General features: G+C 45.1%; 1 protein-coding gene across 13 annotated transcripts in view; it reads left to right on the forward strand.

The window, feature by feature from the left end:
- Positions 1–19,572, forward strand: part of LOC129857477 (DNA-binding protein SATB1) — a 54,582-nt gene that overhangs the window by 23,437 nt on the left and 11,573 nt on the right. For 4 of the 13 annotated variants that reach the window (XM_055925757.1, XM_055925764.1, XM_055925765.1 and 1 more), the window contains exons 6-11: positions 846–957; positions 3,627–3,704; positions 5,965–6,458; positions 8,093–8,320; positions 10,391–10,465; positions 10,845–11,075. In XM_055925757.1, the coding sequence (XP_055781732.1) occupies positions 846–957; positions 3,627–3,704; positions 5,965–6,458; positions 8,093–8,320; positions 10,391–10,465; positions 10,845–11,075 (1,218 nt within the window). The remainder of the gene's footprint in view (positions 1–845; positions 958–3,626; positions 3,705–5,964; positions 6,459–8,092; positions 8,321–10,390; positions 10,466–10,844; positions 11,076–19,572) is intronic. The other 9 variants (XM_055925770.1, XM_055925763.1, XM_055925767.1 and 6 more) reach the window with 8 other exon arrangements.

Here is a 19,572-nt window from a genome sequence, read left to right on the forward strand (position 1 = left end):
CCTCGTCTTCCATCTCCGGTGAGGAGGAGTGGGAGATGTGGCTGCGGCTCTGCTGCCAGCGCCATGCGTTGTTCACTGAAGTGCTGTTGTGCCAGAAGGTTCCCTCCCGTCCCCAAGTGCTCATATTAAAGATATGATAAAGATGGCATACCTGTAATTTGAAAACAGATGGTTTCATCTTTTGAATATTTATAACAATCAAAACAATTTCTCCTGCTATTCACCCGCAGGCCAGGAAGGTGTTAAAACATTTAATGAAAAGAAGACTGCGCCTTGTTTGCGAGAAATAAATAAGGAAGAGTAGAGTCAATTGTGGAGAAGGCGAGAGGGCACAGATATAAAAGCCTTATGTCTCTTGAAGATGTTTTTTAACATATTGTGGAGAGCCGGAGAAAAAAGAAAAGATTCATCTGTTTACATTGCCTGATTTCCAGATGCTAACTTTTAATAGTCTGTTTGTTATTTTACTTTTTGAAAGCAAACTGCTCTTTACTGTAGTACTTCACCCTGCATATCAACAAGGCCGCTAATTCAGTGAAGCTCACTATTTGCCTTCCTCCCAGAAAGGTTCTCTCAAACTCCGTGGCATTTGCTATAAAGGGACACACCTCTTATATTTCATTTTGATTTGTTTTACATTTGGAAAGACAAGACCAAGATTTGTGCATGACTGATAAAAAATGGTCTTTGCTAGAATATTGTTGTTTGTGCACCGAAATGTTTTATTCATTTTGACCAAAAAACACAGTATCAGTGCATGTCACACCAGCGTTAATATATGTCCTCGTGCCGCACATTGCGGATCCTGAAGGTTTTCTCTCTCTTTACCAATCTCTCTCTTTCAGAGTATGATCTCCTCCATTGTGAACAGCACTTACTATGCAAATGTGTCGGCGGCGAAGTGTCAGGAATTTGGGCGCTGGTATAAACATTTCAAGAAGACAAAAGATATGATGGGTAAGCAAAATATTACACTAACACTGTCTTATCAGACCCCCCAATCACCATTCCAATATGTCTGCCCCATGCCCCCCCCCCCCCCCCCCCTCTTCCCGGTACATTAAACACATTTCAATCACATCATCTAATGATGGCCCTTCTCAGATATTTCCCTGTACACTGCTCAGGTGCACAATGTTTTCACTGGTTTTCCTGAATCCATTCAGAGTAATCTATTATTGCTTATCAGATGTAGTTTAGTATTCAGTAATGGCTGTCAAAATCACAGACTAAATTGAGGTCCGCGACCTTTGTTTATGAATACTGTTTCAGTTACCTACAAATGACATACAGTAAGGATGATTTTCCTGCCTATCATCTGGTTTGAAATCAATCTGTTTTTCCTTGTCAAAGTAGAACAGGGCTGGCTTTGTATTTTAGATTACTCGGTTAGTCCTCCTTGTCCCTTTTTGGAAATTAGGTCACATAATTCAGATACTGTCTATTTGATGTGTTTTGGTCATGAAATACTATACCAGTCATATTAATAGAGTTTAATATACAGTCATTTAGAGTATTGGTTTCAACCTACTGTGTAGAAATCCACCTTCCTATACAAGCTCGTGCTCATGTTGATTACATTCAAGATTAGTGGCGGTCGGTGCTGTTTAAGATTAAGGAGGACGATTTATTTTTTATGAGCATGGCATTATTTCTATTACAGCATATTGTATGACTGTCATTCATATTCCATTAACCCAGCTCAATGTAACATCAACAGGTTTAGGCTACTACGTAAAACTCTAATTTTCCCTGTACCCATCATGAGTTTGCTACAACCTAGCCTACGAATAAACGTTTATAACTTGGGGGAACTGGTCGAGAGATAAATGGAAGTAATCAAGATGAAAGACAGTGACACATTCAATACCTTCTTGCACACTCTTGCTTGCATCTATTTGATCTAGGGTGTAATCACTAGTTCAAACAGTTCCAAATGAGAGTTTCTATTGGACAAATTCAGGTAGATTTGTCCCCGTTTTGTTCCATTTGCTTCCGTTTCAGAAACTTTTTTTTTCAACAGAATCAACGGAATGAATACACACCTGATTACCCGCACACACATTTCACTTACATAGCAGCCACATACAAACAGCATCATCACTTTGCTCGTTGTATAATTCCTTCTCGCATCTACGCGCTCTCCTCCTCTCACCTTTTCCCTTTGCTTGTGGACTTCAGTGCACAACAACACATCAGCTGTCTGTGACCAGGCGATAAAAATCTTTCCAAGCCAAACCTTCATACCAGAACCGCTAACTGCTACACACAGCCTACATCGTTGTCACCATATTATCTAACGTCAAAGTCAACATAGCTACTAGAACTAACATGTTAGTAAACCTGCTACAATCACGCAGTACAGTGTACAGCAAGCAATTTAGCAGTTACACTGGCTGACCTCTGTTTGAGCCAGGTGTTTGAGTAGGCTAAATTAGCTAGCAAAGTAAGTGAAAGTGAAAGTGGAAAAAATACAAGAAAATATAGCTATCTCTCTCTCTGCTGCTTCTCTTAAATATTAGAAGAAATTTGTTCAAATTTGTTCAACTCTTTTCTTTCTCTTGCTTTGAATAAACTACTCACCCCATTTTATGCACTACACTGCTAGCGAGCTGTGGCTTATGCTTTCAGTACTAGATTCAATCTCTGATCCTTTGATTAGGTGGACAACATGTCAGTTAATGCTGCAAGAGCTCTGATAGGTACATCCTCCGGAAGTTGTCACAATTACTGTGTAAGTCTATGGAAGGGGATGAGAACCATGAGCCTCCTTAGTTTTGTATTGAAGTCAATGTACCGAGAGGAGGACGGAAGCTAGCTGTCCTCCGGCTACACCATGGTGCTACCCTACAGAGTGCTGTTGAGACTACTGTAAACCTTCATTACAAAACAGTGTATTTTAATCAGTTATTTGGTGATGTGAATCTAAGTATAGTTTTATCTAAAAAATATTACTTTTTAAATGTTTCACTATTTACATTTTTATGAAATTCACTGAGTAGGGTGGTCCTCCCCTTCCTCCTCTGAGGAATCTTCACTGGTCAAGATATAAGACCAGAATGTTTTCATGGTTTTTCCTGTGAACACTGTTCTGATCATATCGTACTCCATTTGTCTGGACACATAACACCACAACATGAACACATAACACCACTGGCCCCTTACCCATCCTCTTGTGTACACACACATTTTACCTAACATTCTTTATGGTTTATGGAAGAGTACATAAAGAATGTAGGATCTCAAGTAGCAGCGATGTTGAAACTACACATTTAGACAAGTTCTGTGTGTATTTAGAATGTGATATTTATGTGTACATGGGATATGAGGCGAAGCATAGTGGGTATCAACGCTGTGGCATCCCTTATGTCCACATTAACCCTTTCTTCCCCTGGTCATGTATCATGTAGATTGTATGGGGCGTTAACCCTCTCTTTCTCTCTCTTCACCTGTGCACTGTGTGTCTTGTCCTCTCTATGTGTGTGTGTGTGTGTGTGTGTGTGTGTGTGTGTGTGTGGGGGTGTGTGTGTGTGCGTGCGTGCGTGTGTGTGTGTGTGTGTGTGTGTGTGTGTGTGTGTGTGTGTGTGTGTGTGTGTGTTTGCGGTCTTGCCCACACGTCTGTGCAGGCATGCGCCAACCCTCGCAGCTGGAGGGCTACCTGGGGACGTGTGTCCTCCACGACAGCCCACGTGCCAATACACTAGGTACGTCACATGGCCACACACACACCGTCTGTGGGCACACACACTGCACTGTGTCCCTACCTAGTCCCTGCGAAAGCTGGCACCCCTCAGGTGGCTGTTTGTCGCCCGTGGCGACACTCTCAACCTCAATATTCATGAAAGGATGCCTACTATGCGTGCCCGTTGAGTGGCAGCGATGGCATAGAGGCCACTGTTGAAAGGGAGCATGTTAGTCTCTCCTTTGTGCTTCAGTGCCACTGTAGTTTCATAAACATACACTTAGTCTACCACCATGGGCAGTGTAGTTATATTGCCTTACATCGAGACACTGTCTGTAATTGAAAATGCGTCTGGTTAAACACATTGAAGAGCCCTGGTCGACAGTCTCTGCTGTCAGAGCTGCCTCTATGGGACCCGGCAAAGTGGACTCTACTCTGTTGAAGTGTGATAGCAGTTCAGGGCAGTCCTATCCAGCAGGAGAAAGAGTTCCATGGGGTTTGGACCCCCCCCCCCCTTTCTATCTCTCTCTCTCTCTCTCTCTCTCTCTCTCTCTCTCTCTCTTTCTCTCCCCCCTAACTCTCCCTCTCTCTCCCTCGCTCTCTTTCTCTCTCTCCCTCGCTCTCTTTCTCTCTCTCTCTCCCCCTCCCTCCCTCTCTCTCCATCCCTCTCTCAACCCACATCCCATTCCCATTGTGTGTTTAATCCGGGACTCTTTTGTGGCTGAATTCCACACAAGGACTCCCGCGTCTGTGGCTGCCTTTTCTCTAGGGCCTGCCGTGCTTTTCTGCCGCCCCTTTTTTTTTTTTTCATGGAAATGCTGTGTGTGTGTGTGCGTTCAGTATGTGTGTGTGTGCGTGTGTGTGTGTGTTTGTGAGCATGCCCCCCAGCAATGTGTGTGAGCACAGAGTAGAGAAACAAGAGCGAAGTATCACAGCCAGGGAATGGCGAGGATTATGGGAGAGATGTAATTATTACCCCCTTTTTTTTCTTAATAATTTGTTTTGACAAACACTGAAAATAACAGTTTTGGCCGGTTGTTGTGTTTCCTGACAGTTAAGAAAACATGCTGCTATACTTGTGATTATTGTGTGGATTTTTGGAACTCTTCCAGGCACTCAATCTTTTATCTCTCGCTGAAATATTGAGTTTGTGGAAGATTTTCTCTTCCTAACACCAATTTATGCTTCTCAGAAATATGATTTATATGATTCAATATGATTTTTTGGCCCCATGTTGGCAGTTTCACACATCTAGGTGTAAATTATATGGATAATTTAAGCGATACTATTCTGAGTTCAGTGCATGGAAATTATTAAATCTATATGAATTCTTTAGATAGAAAACCTCAGAAGATTCAAGCAGATCCAGTCTGACGAAACCTCACATTCACTCATAGTCACTTTGATATCCTCTTAGATTTTTTAAATTATTATTTTCATCCACAGACGTGTAATTTAGACAGAGCTCAAAATACTCACAAGCTGCCATTATGGACTTAAATATTCCCAAAATGAGAGACACCATAAATAGTACATTCATTTTTCCTTAGGCACGAGGAAGAGGTCATGTCTAGGATGCTCCTTACATGGTAGAGATCCTCTCCCTCTCCCTCTCCCTCTCCCTCTCCCTCTCCCTCTCCCTCTCCCTCTCTCTGCCTCTCCCTCTCTCTCTCTCGCTCTCCCTCTCTCTCTCTCTCTCGCTCTCGCTCTCTTCTCTCTCTCTTCTCTCTCCCCTCCCTGGGGTTATATTTAGGCCGTCCCCAAAAATATCATATTGGCTAGCTTCCGTACCTTGTTTTAGAATTAGGGACATAAAGAGCGATTCAGGGAATATCTGTCTCCCAGTATGCACAGACATACACACACACAAACATACATACACACACACACACTTGTTTTTATTGCTCACATGATTGGGCCATATAAACTAACTTTATAAACTAATTCCGGGAGCTGCCAAGGCTCTGGGGGCTGTTTGCAGGTCGCACACTGAGGCCCTTTATCTGGGGCCTGAATCTAGGGTGGGGCTTTTTAGACAGGCAAGTGTCTGAACAGCTATGTCTTATCACAGGGACACAGGTTTGTTCAGAGGCTGTAAAGTTTTGTTGCTCAGAGATTTGGCCTGATGCACTGTTTTCAATTTCAAAGTCTGTTTTACTCATCTGAGTGGGTTGGACAGTGTGCATTGGTACATTCTGTCTGGGCATTTTCTGCTGTACTCTTCAGCCAGTATGCAAAGTGTTTAAATTGACCCTCTCTCTCCTCTCTTTCCCCTCCTCTAGCAGACTTGGACGGCCTGTCCGACCACTCCCCTCCGGGCCCCAACCACAACCACAACCATCTGACCTTCTCCCAGCAGCCCATCCCGGGCAGCACGGCCGAGCAGCCCCCTTCCTCCCCGGTGCCCCCCCTGCCGCCTCCGTCCCACAGTGGGGGCCAGACCCCCGGCCGCCCGGCTCAGCTCCCCCCTGGCCTGCATCACCCTGGCCTGGTGTCCACCCCCATTAGCCCCCAGCTGGTGAACCAGCAGCTGGTCATGGCCCAGATTCTCAACCAGCAGTATGCCGTCAACCGGCTCCTGGCACAGCAGTCGCTGTCGCAGCAGTACCTCAACCACCCGCCGGTCAACCGAAACGCCCTGACCAAGCCCCTGGAGCCCCAGGTAGCCAGCAACACCGAGGTGTCCATGGAGATATACCAATGGGTGAGGGACGAGCTGAAGAGGGCCGGCATCTCCCAAGCCGTGTTCGCCCGCGTGGCTTTCAACAGGACCCAGGTGAGGAGGGGCAGAATTTAACTCAAGACTTTTGCATAAATCACCCATTGATGCCGATAGGAGATTTGGGGAAAGATCGCAACATCTCAAGATAGAATTATGTGCTAATAGGACTGGAAATTAAAAAATACACAACTCTTGCCTTTCCCCAAAGCACTCCGACAAAGCGCTCTGACACATCTGTCACAAGGACAGAATTGTTTTGAGTTGTAGTGCCGCAAAATCAAACTCTGCATTCTTGTCGACAAACAGTTCATCTTATAACCACTTACAACAACCTAGCACCACAACCACAACAATTTAAAAGCTATAGTACACCTGGCAAGCCGCAACGTCAGAGCACCAGGCGCGGTCACGGCTTGCGCTCCTCCCTCTGCTAAGACATGTGATTTCACTTTACAGGCAGGCAGCGCAGCAGGGCCCTGACAGAGATAATGTCTTAAGATGTTCTGCATACTTTGGGGGGAGGTGGCAGCAAACCTCATTACTCCTCCGCCACTTTGAAGTTGTGTGCGAAACCTCTTGATAAGAATCTATTGGAATCAATGCGTACCGACGCTCTCTCCACAAAAGCAGTTAAGTGGATAGCAAGCAGACAGTGGGGTTTTTGTGCAAATTGACAAGCCTTTCTCCTTTCAGCCTTATCTCTCCGGTATGAAGAAATAGTCATGTGCCTTTTGAGAGCCTCCTCTTGTATTATTTATTGTGTGTTAGTGTTTTTCTCTTCCTGTTTCTGCCGAGGGTGTTAATAATGCTGCGTGTGGTGTCTACGCGGGGCGGGGCGGGGCGGGGTGGACGCTCCGGGGCTCGCCGTCCCTTTTCTGTAGAAGCGGCCGATTGACTGGGGAGATGGCCGGGCGTAATAAACATGCAAGCATACACAAACACAATTGCACACACACAGACAGGCGTATACGCAAACACATAACACACACACATGCGCACACACACATATTCTCGTATAATCTTCAGAATACCTGTGACATGGACTCAATGTCAGTATGAAAGCTTGTCTCCCCGTTCAGAGTTGATACCTGTATCTAGTTATACATACTTGGCTCCGTCATAAAGTTAATCTATTCCAATGTCCTTCAGTGTTTCATTAAGTCACAAGCACAATGTGTTTTCTTAAACTACCGTACCATTAGTTAAACAGCGGAGCCACTAGTTCTATCTCCGGTAGTTGGTCTAACTATCAACAGAATTGATGTCAAGTTGTTTATTACAAAATAATTGTGTTTATTTCCAAATCACACACCTATTGAAGAAGAGAAGCTGAAAATGGATCACTTAGTGTGTGTCCAACGGCGGATGAAAAGCCTCGATCACACAGTCCTGATAGTACAGTGATTCCCGTAATGACAGGATTCATAGCTATTGAAAAGGAACAGCGGATACACTGATTGCTACACTGATGCTCACTGAGTCGATGTGCTGTAATAATTACATCATCCTCTGGGTCTGGGAGAGTTTACTAGTAGAAATCGAATGTTCACAACGGACATGAAGTTCCTGTAGACTCAATGTATGAGTCTTCTCAGGGCTTACAAATAGGGCATCTCTCTCTCCCTCTCTCTCTCCCTCCCTCTCCCTCTCCCTCTCCCTCTCTCTCCCTCTCCCACTCTTCCTCCCAGGGCCTGTTGTCTGAGATCCTGCGTAAAGAGGAGGATCCTAAGACGGCCAGCCAGTCTCTGCTGGTCAACCTGCGGGCCATGCAGAACTTCCTGCAGCTTCCCGAGGCCGAGCGAGACCGTATCTACCAGGACGAGAGGGAAAGGAGCCTGACGGCTGCCTCGGCCATGGGGCCTGCGCCACTCATCAGCACCCCGCCCACCCGGCCAGTGCAGGTATGGAACGAACAGGCAAGCATGCACACAGACAGAGCAGCGTGCACACACACACACACACACACGCACGCACGCACGCACACACACACACACACACACACACACACACACACACACACACACACACACACACACACAAACACACAAACGCATTTATTTTGACCTTAATTTGTACAGCCACTACCCACCCCACTCTTAAAATAGGAAGCAACTCAATGACGACAAGTTCTGGGGAGGAGCGAATCTCCCCCAGTCTGTCAGTCAGTCAGTTCCTCATTCAACTGCCTGACCACCAGCTCTCCACTGTCTCTCCCACAATCAAAGTCCTTTATTGGACAGGTATGTGGCAACTTTTCCACTTAAGCACATTTTGAGTGCGGTCAAGTGTGTCTGGGGCGGAGAGGGCCAGACAAAGGCCTCCTCTGTTCAGCCTCGGACTGAAGACTGCCTTTTATTTGGGAGAGAGAGAATGTCCCTGTGTCACCCATTGGCCAAACAGGGAGGCCCCTTTGACTGCATGGCCAGATCGCAGTGGCCGTCCTTACAAAACTGGAAGGAAAGGGAAGAATCAGACTCTGAACCAGTGGTTTTAAACTAGGAAAAGGCCACTTTGCAGTCACAGGTCTTCCTCAACAGTCAGTTGGCTGTGAAAGCTGGACATGGAAAAAGGGAGAGAAAGCCAATAGAGAGAGGAAGAGAGAGAGACAGACACAGAGAGGGAGACAGAGTGAGAGAGAGAGAAAGCGAGAGAGTGAGCGAGAGAGAGCTGTTCCTCGTACAACGACACATTGACCAGACTCAACCATGTTTCTGCTATCAGACATACCTCTGTTCAGGCCCTAATTCTTTACTTCAGTGTCGTCCATTTCAAACGTGTGGATCAGGAGGTGCACACAACTTTCTCGATTGAATAATTGTGTTAGTCAAATTCCAGGGCTGGGATTTCAGTTTTTATAGTTGTAGAGGTGGGCTTGTATACTAAATGCATCATTTTACGGGGCAGTACAGGATACACAGACCTTTTCGCTGCTTTATAACCGGATTATTCTCGATAGGTTACATCTAAATTCATACCATTTATTATACAGTTATTTACTTCTTGCTGAACATGAAACGTCATAGTAGCATATAATCATTAGCCCTAATATGCATTTTTCTATTCTTCCCTTCACCTATGACTGAGTCCTACTGTATCATAGTATGCCTTGGCCTGGACATATGCCAGACTCCCACTGACAGCTCCTATAAAGTATAAAGTAATGCGTTGGGAGATTTAGCCACATAAATCAGTCAGGGTAGCAATTGAGCAGACAGGGAGGCTTTTATAGGCCTCCTAAAAAATTATGCGGAGGTATGTTTCTCATGTGTGCCCATGGGTGGCTTCAGTGCCCTCACCAGTCTCTGCATGTCCCAGGCTTAACAATTAGAGCTACTGATGAAATTGTTGGTAGTCAGTACACACACGGACACCCCTCACCTGCTGAGTCATAAATGGTTAAAAAGATTCCCAGGAATCTTAAAACATTCCAGTTTACCATAAATTTGGGGTCCATTATCTTTTCATAACCACCAAAATGGCTCCCCTGTTAGATGTCTAGACATATTCATTAAACATTTATTTGTGATTTTTACAGATTGTTTTGGGCAAGTTTGTAACTGATAAGATTAATACTTGAGTAATTTAATTATTGCCTACACGTAAATTAAAAAAGAAAATGCAGTATTCACACAAGTGTTAAAAGGGTTTCCTCCGGAATGATGTTGATTCAATTCCATGTATCTCTCTGCAATCTGATTTCTGATCAGTTTAGCTTCATCAATGAGACTGCAGTGTACTAAAGTTGTCATTGCACATGAACTATACTACCTTTGTGTTGATACAGCCTAACAAATTTTTGTTGTGTGTGTGTGTGTGTGTGTGTGTGTGTGTGTGTGTGTGTGTGTGTGTGTGTGTGTGTGTGTGTGTGTGTGTGTGTGTGTTTTTGTGTGCGTGCGTGCACGTTTGTCTGTGCTAATGTGTGTTCGTGTGTTGTTAAATCCCCTTTCTAAGGGTGGGACTAAACAAACAAGTCTATGTTTCCCCAGCAGCCCAGGAGAGAAGACTGTAACAACGTCAGACCTGAGGACTGGAACCCCAGAATCCCTGTGGGCATCTCTCCTGTAAGCAAACACAACAATGAACCATCTCTTTGTAACACTTTCACCGTTACTGTACTGTATCAATAACATTGCTATTCATGGTTCTCGTAATAATGTATGTTGTGGCATTTTATGTATATTGTAGCATGATTTGCTCATAACAGTTTTAAAATTTAGATTTTTGTTTATAAATACTTATTTATGAGTAATTCAATTAATAGAAATGTATTTATTAATAGTTATTAGTAAAAGTTATTATAAAGCGTTACCAATATGTTATATTATATTTGTTAAGTGAAGTTAATTAGACAAATGATGAGTTGTATGAAACCATTTATTGTGAAATTGTCTCCCATGTTTTAAACCTAGTTCTCTTTCCTTCATTTACCTATCTGGACAGATCCCCGAATCCAGAAAACACGGCAGCATCACCTTGTTTTCCAACCCTTTTGCTGACACTCCTTATCCTGCCCAGGTGAAGGCCTCGCCGCTCCCCAGCGAGTGGAACGGCAAGACGGAGAGCTGCATCCTCAACATCAACTCCTCCATATATGACGAGATCCAGCAGGAGATGAAGAGGGCCAAGGTGTCCCAGGCTCTGTTTGCCAAGGTGGCCGCCTCCAAGAGTCAGGTACAGATCCATACACTGACTTAGACTCTGGATGCCATTTTTGTACACACAACATACAGTTCTAGGCCACAGACCACTAAGAGCACAATTTGATACAGACACACAGACCTGCAGAACAACACCACATGCAATAAGTATTATATTCCGCTTTGCCACGCAGTAGAAGAGGGTTAACAAAGAAACTGGTATCATTTTGGGAGAAATTGGCACTAAAAATGTAAAGAAAATGTTGAACAAAAGACTGTCTCAGGCTATATTATTGAGAACGTATGTTATTAAACTATTAGTTACAGTTCTGTGGATGATACAGCTTGAAATATAATGCATCAATATTTACAGAGATAATATTTAAATTTCCAGCCTGAACTTGTCGTGGAGACATTTTGACTCCTTACCAGTGTGGTTGATGAAACATTAGAAAACAAAATAATAAAACACGATGTAAAACCAGATCTGGAGACATTCACTAGTTCAAAAACTGAAGCGCCACATTGTGCAACTCTCCTCTCTTCTGCGACTGGTGATTTATCGCCATAATGACATGTCTCCTTTATTGTGGGTTTAGCGAACAGCAGACAGTGTTTTAACACAAAACAAACCTGTTTATATTAGCTGTGCTCTGAATGACTCTCAGCTAAAGCCTGTTATCTCGCCCAGGGAACAACCCACTCGTTGAATACCGGTTTGTGTGAGCAAAATTACCATCAGTTTAACTCTTATTAAAACGAATTAAAGAAATGCGGAGCAAGCCGTTATTATTAAAGGTTTGATATATTGGTGGAGCACAGTTGAAAATGTTTCCACAATTGTTACTTGATGAAGAAATAGAAAATAGATTAAACAGGGGCCAAATTATCTGGAAATATCTGTGGAGTTTTTTTTTTTCGCTGATTGGCATGATTATAGGGGCAGATATCTTTGTTTTACCAAATTGCAGTTTGATGCACAAACCATTGTTTTTGTTCAGGAGTTCAAAGACTTTTGGAAGAGAAGAGAGAAGAGGGGGAGAAAAAATATCTCTTCTCAGATTATCGTTTGTGAGTGAACAGGTTTCCACTGTGTTTCTCCCCCCCCCCCCCTCTCTCTCTCTCTCTCTCTCTCTCTCTCTCTCTCTCTCTCTCTCTCTCTCTCTCTCTCTCTCACTCTCTCGCTCACTCTCTTCCCTCTCTCTATCTTCTCTCTCTCTCTTCTCTCTCTCCTCCCTGTCTCCCTACTCCTCCATTCATGGCGATGGAGGCGGAGGGTGTGAATGTGAATTGAGCAGCAGATAAGAAGTGTGCTAATTATGCCTGTGAAAGGGGGCCTGGGAGAGCACTTATCTCTGGCTCCATCTCGTAATGGGCGCTCCCCGGGCAGCTGGTGGCCCTCCTGGCCCACACCACCACCAGGGGCAGTGGCGGTTCCACTCCGCACCAGGCTCAGACTCAGAACCAGAGACCCTGGCCCAGGCTCTGCACTTTAGCACAGTGGGGACTGCTGGTGCTGAGGTTGGAGGGCTAGGGAGTGAGGAGCTGGTGGTGGTGGATGGTGTTGGGGGATGGGTCCATCCATTGGTGTGCAGACTGGCAGGAGGAACGGGGGTTTGGGGGCGGGGGAGGCTCAGTCTCGATATGGAGGCTGGCACATGCGTGTCTGATTGGTGTGCCGTACCCCCTCTGCCCCCTGCCATCCCGGCACAGTGCAGGAATTCTCGGTGGTCGCACGCTCGCATATATGCAGCCCACCACCCTGGAAGAGCTGGCGAATGTTGGGGGGTTGAAAGACAGGAGAGCTTGGCTCAGGCAGCTATTGTGTGTGTCTGTGTGTGCGTTTGCCTCGTCTAGCCCCGCCCCTGTGAAAGATAGATAGAGCGAGGAGAGGAGGGGAAAGGAGAAGTGCGGGGAAGAGGGGAGGAGATCTGAGAAGGGGAGCAGGGGGCTGTGGAGTGGGAGAGGGTGGTAGCAGTGGTGGTCCCCTGAGTGTGAGAGCTCTAAGCAGGAGTTTAGAGATTGGCTTACACTCCAGTGTGTGTGTGTTGTGTGTATGGGTGTGTTGCGTGGGGGATGGGGTTTGGAACACAGCCATCCCGTCCCCTCTCAGGGCTTGTAACCACAGCAGACCTCTCTTTCTGCCAGCCTTTAACTGGTAGGTCTCTTTCTCATATTCACAGTAGCATTTCAATCACCTTTTTAACCTCAACATTTTGGGTGCAGTGAGTAAGTACAATTGAAAATCTCCATTCCGCTGCTGGTTGACATCAAATTCAGTCATGCAGCCTACAGTATATCTTGAGACTACAGCCCATTTTGATGTATTTGTAAAGCTATACATTACATTAAGATAGAATCCAATAACCCTTCATATTTCATTTTTTTGTCAAATTTCGTTCTAATCAAATTCAAAGTAGAGCCAACATTCATCTGTGGGAGATGTACTGTATACTAGTTTGAGCAGGTTGTTAGAGGGTAACTATAGTATTGAGGTAGCCTTTGTTGATGAGGTAGCCTATTGGTTTGAAGCCAGCCACAGGAGACAATGCCGCCAGAATCCGCAGCTAGCATTAGGAGACGCCCCTTTAGTGATAGCGTTCGAAAAGATGGATGCTAGATTTTGATGAGAGCCCTTGTCAGTGCTAACAAAGCTGCACCGGTAGAGGTGGTAGCTAGCTAGCTATCTGTTTTAGCTAGTGAAATGGAGGCTATCCATATTGGCTAGGCTAACAGAGAGGGTGTTTAGCTAGCTGTATGTTGTTGACTGCTAAAGGAGTGGAAGCTAGCGATGGGTGGCTAGCGGTGGGAGGCTAGCCGTGGGGAGCCCCTAACATGGCTTTGGTGTCTAAACTGCCTGACACACATCCTGAGAGGGAGCTGTGATTGTCTGTATCAGAGTCCCTGCTGTCACACAACAAGCAATCCGGGAGCCCTTGTGCCACAGGGCTAGCTCTCATACCCCCCAACACACACACAGAGTGACCAGTGGAATACAAAAAAGTAACGCCACCACCAAGTGCCTATCTCTCTCTCCCTTTCTCTCTCTCTCTGTCCCTCGTTCTCTCTCTCTCCCCTGGAAGAGGCTACGCTAATTAGCCAGGCTCTAATGAGACAGAATGGCACTGATCTGGTCCGCCACTGCGCCACCAGGGGGGGGTTGGTGCAGGGATGGCAGGGGGGGGCTGGTGTGTGCCATCTGTCACCCTGCACCCGCCTGGCACGCAGCTCTCCAGGGGGGTGGGGGGAGGGACACTGAGTGCCTCGCTGGTCTGGAGTGGAAAGGTGGAGAGAGGGAGAGAGACAGAGGGGAGGAGGAGGGTGGTGGTGGAATTACTGGACCTGCCCCCCCTGCCTATAATTTCTGAAACGATTCATCTCCTGGGTTAGTGGAATCTGTGTGGTTGTTTTTGACTGGGACAGCTTGAACGCTGTACATCCATCCCACTCATATGGCCCAACCACCTCCTTAATACTCATTGCATAGACCCCTCCTGAGTTCCTCTCTCTGCTGAGTCTAAGAGGCAGATGTTACGGGAGATGACATTTGGAACGTAGACTCACTGCTTTGACAGAATTGAACAATATCTGATCTTTTGAAGCAGGAAGAGCCTAGGGAGAAACTGGGCATGACCACCTACACCATGAGTCATGAACCTGAGATAAAAAATGTGAGGGTTTTATAACTTGAATATTTTTCCTTCATGGATAAAATGACTGTGGTGCTGTTATAGGGCTGATCCAGAGTGAAGTTATAAATCACCTCCCAAAGTTTCACTTCTGTTTCTGTGGTGCAACGGCCAACATAATATCTCCATTGTTTGTTTACAGACTCCGGATTGTCTCCCTGCGAAGCTGAGGCAGATTAGAAACGAGAGAGCATCACCAAAAGGGAAAGAAAGGCCATGACTGTTTATTAATTAATTAATGTATTTATCCGGTTGCTTGGTTATTAGGTTGTCGGGGAAACGGTGGCAGATCCTCTATAATATTAAAGAGACAATTTTTGGAACCGGAGGCCCAGATGTCTGAATAATTAATTTAGTGTATGAATTATCTCGCAAAAGGCAGTTCCTCCTCCTCCCTCTAAAATTAGCATTTTTCTTATTGTTTAATGGACAGAAGAATCCCCACCAGCATCTAACCCACTGCCTCTCATTTCATCAACCACCTCTAACCCCCCCCCCCCCACTGAGCATGCACATACCTCTCTACTGTACTACTCTACTGTGTGTTTCTCTCTAATTCACACACTCACACCCTCTTTCTCTCCTCCGCTCTGCCCTTTTGCCCCCCTCCTCCACACCTACTGTACCTACCTCCATCCCCACATTCCACTCCCCGACATTTGCCCCCCGCTGTCCCAAGTCTGAGCTAGCTCTCACCCTCCACGCCCCCGTTGCTTCTCCTTCCCAGGCCGGGCTAACAGTGTGGGGAGAGCCTCGCTCCAGCTCCAGCCCTTTCCCACTATCTCCTCTGACAGACCACACAGGGCTTGTTCTGAGGCCCATTCTGGCTAATCTGATCAGGCAGGCAAATACGCCGGGAAAAGCGCTTTAATGATCCCCCTAATTACCTCAAGTCAATACCAACTGTATTATTAGACTCGGGGAAAATATTCCATTAGGGTGCCCCCTGTGGGAGTCCCCCCCGTGCGCACCGATGTCACGCGCCGCGCGCCCCCACGCTTGTAATTAATTTTATTTACACACGCAGGAATGCACAAGGTCGCACCTGCAGCCCGGAGCCTCCCGACTCGGCCCGCCTAATCAGATCTGTCATAATTACCATTCTGCATGCTTCTGACACACGCCGGGAAATATTTCAATTTAACTACAGCCACAAGCTCCGGCAGATGCAGTGTAGGGATGTGTTAGTCTGTGTGTGTGTGAGAGAGAGCGAAAGCGAGAGAGAGAGAGGAGGAGAGAGAGTAAGAGAGAGAGAGAGGGAGAGAGGGGAATTAAATGGGGAGACATTAGGACCTATTCGAATGCTTGTGTGCTCCCGCTTTCTATTTCTCTATCTCTCGCTCTCGTTCTCTTTCACTCTCTCTCTCTGTCTCCCTCTCGCTCTCTCTCTCTCTCCTTCTACTTGTTTCTCTTCAGACCCTGTCTCTCACCTCTCTCTTACTACGCACATGATTCCACAAAGTAGACTTCTCATCCTGTATAGCTATGACTTTCCACATCAGTTCTCATTTCATACAGAGGATTAAGACGTCCCTCACATCTCATACATATCATTCATTGAGACCCTTGATTTTGACCAAAGTTCCTATTTGGAGATTTGAACAAATTTAACAGTCCCTTCCATCTGACAGCAAACATGTAGACCAATTACAGATGCGGCGTTAGCTGTTAGCTGACATACACAATTTGCAGGTTTTCTGCTATTTTAATCTATAATTCACTAAGATCAGCCATGATTTATCAGCTTAGTTATGCTCTGATATTAGCAATTAAACTCCAGCTTTGAATTAAATGTCACTCAAGTGCTTATAATTGATGGAATCCCACTCCTCGTAGGTGATTGGTGTGTTCCTAATTCAGATGCTGTTTAGCTCTGAAACCTCCTTCTTCTCTCTTCCTCTTTTGTGAGTTAGTGGTCCTTTGTGCATTCATTCACTCTCTTACTTGTTCTCCTGTTTCTGTAGCTGCCTCAATACTGTTGTAGACTCCATAGAAGAATGTAAACAGAGGGATACTATAATGTTGAAGAGATTTTACTGTACTCTCTCTCTCTCTCTCTCTCTCTCTCTCTCTCTCTCTCTCTCTCTCTCTCTCTCTCTCTCTGTGTGTGTTTAATAGTTATCAAAACCAGAATAGCTTGATAGATTTTTTTTCCACAGTCAACTGAACATGCCTCCTAATGTTTGACAGAGAGACCCGGCATACAACATAGTGATTTGTTTTGTCATTTTGTAGCGTGGCAGAGCAGAGCACAGATGTGTCATGTTTTGTATTGGAGGATTTTGACATTTCATTGACCTGCTCTGGTCGTTCTGTCCCAGTTCTAAGTGTTCCCGTTTTAGGAATTCATACTGCAACTGTGGCAATCTGTGACGATGAACCGATTGCCATTGTTCTGAGAGTAAATGCTGAGAAAGAGAACGTTTCCTGCACAATCATGCTTTCACTCCGCAGCATATGTGCAATGTAGATGTTCCAGTCTGCTATTGTTGACAAGTGGCGCATTGTGATGCGAGAGGGCATGACCTTTCACTCAGTAAACGCTGACATCACATGTTTCCCAGCTGGTGTCTTTGACATCATGTATCTTCCACTGCGGGTCTGAAATGTGTCGGTCAAGACTTCCCATGTTGCAATTTGAAAATGAATGCAGGGAAACAGGTTTCCTTGTTTGTTTCAGATTGAGCAGATGTGGGTATGTATGCATATTCTACTGTTGACATTCCTGCAACGGGGTTAGGTAACCAATCTGGCAACCGATTCGAAGGAATTCCACTTTGACAAGACATTAATGCATGTTTTTATGTAGCTACAGGTTAAACTCTGTATAAATGTCCAAAATAAGGGATTGAAATTGCAGGTGACATTATATTCTGTTGAGCAATATATTTCCTACTAAGGATTCACAATTTGACTGGATTGTTTTGTGTACAAATCCTTCAACACAAATCATCACTCTTCATTCCTTGTTTCTAAAGCGTGTTAATTGATAGATTCATTCTATAGCACACATCCTCGTGGACAGTCAGGCCCCAGTCCAATGAGTTCTATTGCAGGGAGTCAGATGGTTGAGTTATAAACAGTCAAGAGTATTACCATGTATTACCATGCGCAGAACAATCCCCTGCAGGATCAGTGAGTAAAGCCCAGGCCCTGAGCTCTACCAGGTGGAAATAATGTAATGATGCACATAGAAATCTGCATGAGCTCTTTCACGGTTCACTCTACTTGTGTTTCCATTGACTTAAGGTGAATCCTGAAAACAATTGCAAAACATGCAAAACAATAGCTGTATACTTACGTTGAGGAGTTTACCACAAGAGTCACGGGCTTCATCAATAAGTGCATACAGTGCATTCGGAAAGTACTCAGATCCCTTGACTTTTCCACATTTTGTTATGTTACAGCCTTATTCTAAAGTTGATTAAATAGTTTTTTCCCTCATCAATCTACACACAATAGACCATAATTACAAAAAACTGAAATATCACATTTACATAAGTATTCAGACCCTTTACTCAGTACTTTGTTGAACCACTTTTGGCAGATATTACAGCCTAGAGTCTTCTTGGGTATGACACTACAAGCTTGGCACACCTGTATTTGGGGAGTTTCTCCCATTCTTCTCTGCAGATCCTCTCAAGTTCTGTCAGGTTGGATGGTGAGCGTTGCTGCACAGCTATTTTCAGGTCACTTCAGAGAGGTTCGATCAGGTTCAAGTCTGGGCTCTGGCTGGGTAACTTAAGGACATTCATAGACTTGTCCCGAAGCCACTCCTGCGTTGTCTTGGCTGTGTGCTTAGGATCATTGTCCTGTTGGGAGTTGAACCTTCACCCCAGTCTGAGGTCCTGAGCGCTCTGGAGCAGGTTTTCGTCAAGGATCTCTGTACTCTGCTCCGTTCATCTTTGCCTGCATAGTTTCCCAGTCCCTGCCGCTGAAAAACATCCTCACAGCATGATGCTGCCAGGTGTCCTGAAGCTTGGCATTCAGGCCAGAGAATCTTGTTTCTCATGGTCTGAGAATCTTTATGTGCCTTTTGGCAAACTCCAAGCAAACTGTTATTTGCCTATTACTGAGGAGTGGCTTCCATCTGGCCAGTCTACCATAAAAGCCTGATTGTTGGAGTGCTGCAGAGATGGTTGTCCTTCTGTAAGGTTCTCCCAGCTCCACAGAGGAACTCTAGAGCTCTGTCAGAGTGACCATCGGTTTCTTGGTCACCTCTTTGACCAAGGCCCTTCTCCCCAGATTGCTCAGTTTGGCTGGGTGGCCAGCTCTAGGAAGAGTCTTGGTGGTTCCAAACTTCTTCCATTTAAGAATGATGGAGGCCAGGGTGTTCTTGGGGACCTTCAATGCTGCAGCATTTTTTTGGTTCCCTTCCCCAGATCTGTGCCTCGACACAATCCTATCTCGGGTGCTCTATGGACAATTCCTTCGACCTCATGGCTAGGTTTTTGCTCTGACATGCACTGTCAACTGTGAGACCTTATATAGACAGGTGTGTGCCTTTCCAAATAATGTCCAATTAATTGAATTTAACACAGGTGGACAATCAAGTTGTAGAAACATCTCAAGGATGATCAATGGAAACAGGATGCACCTACCTGAGCTCAATTTCGAGTCTCATAGCAAAGGATCTGAATACTAATGTAAATAAGGTATTTATATTGTACATATTTGTATACATTTGCAAACATTCTAAAAACCTGTTATTGCTTTGTCATTATGGGGTATTTTGTGTAGATTGCTGAGGATTTTTTTTATTTAATCCATTTTACAATAAGGCTGTAACGTAACAACATTTGGAAAAAGTCAAGGGGTCTGAAAACTTTAGCACTGAAGACG

Source organism: Salvelinus fontinalis, chromosome 6, assembly GCF_029448725.1.
Source record: "Salvelinus fontinalis isolate EN_2023a chromosome 6, ASM2944872v1, whole genome shotgun sequence".
Taxonomy (NCBI): Eukaryota; Metazoa; Chordata; class Actinopteri; order Salmoniformes; family Salmonidae; genus Salvelinus; species Salvelinus fontinalis.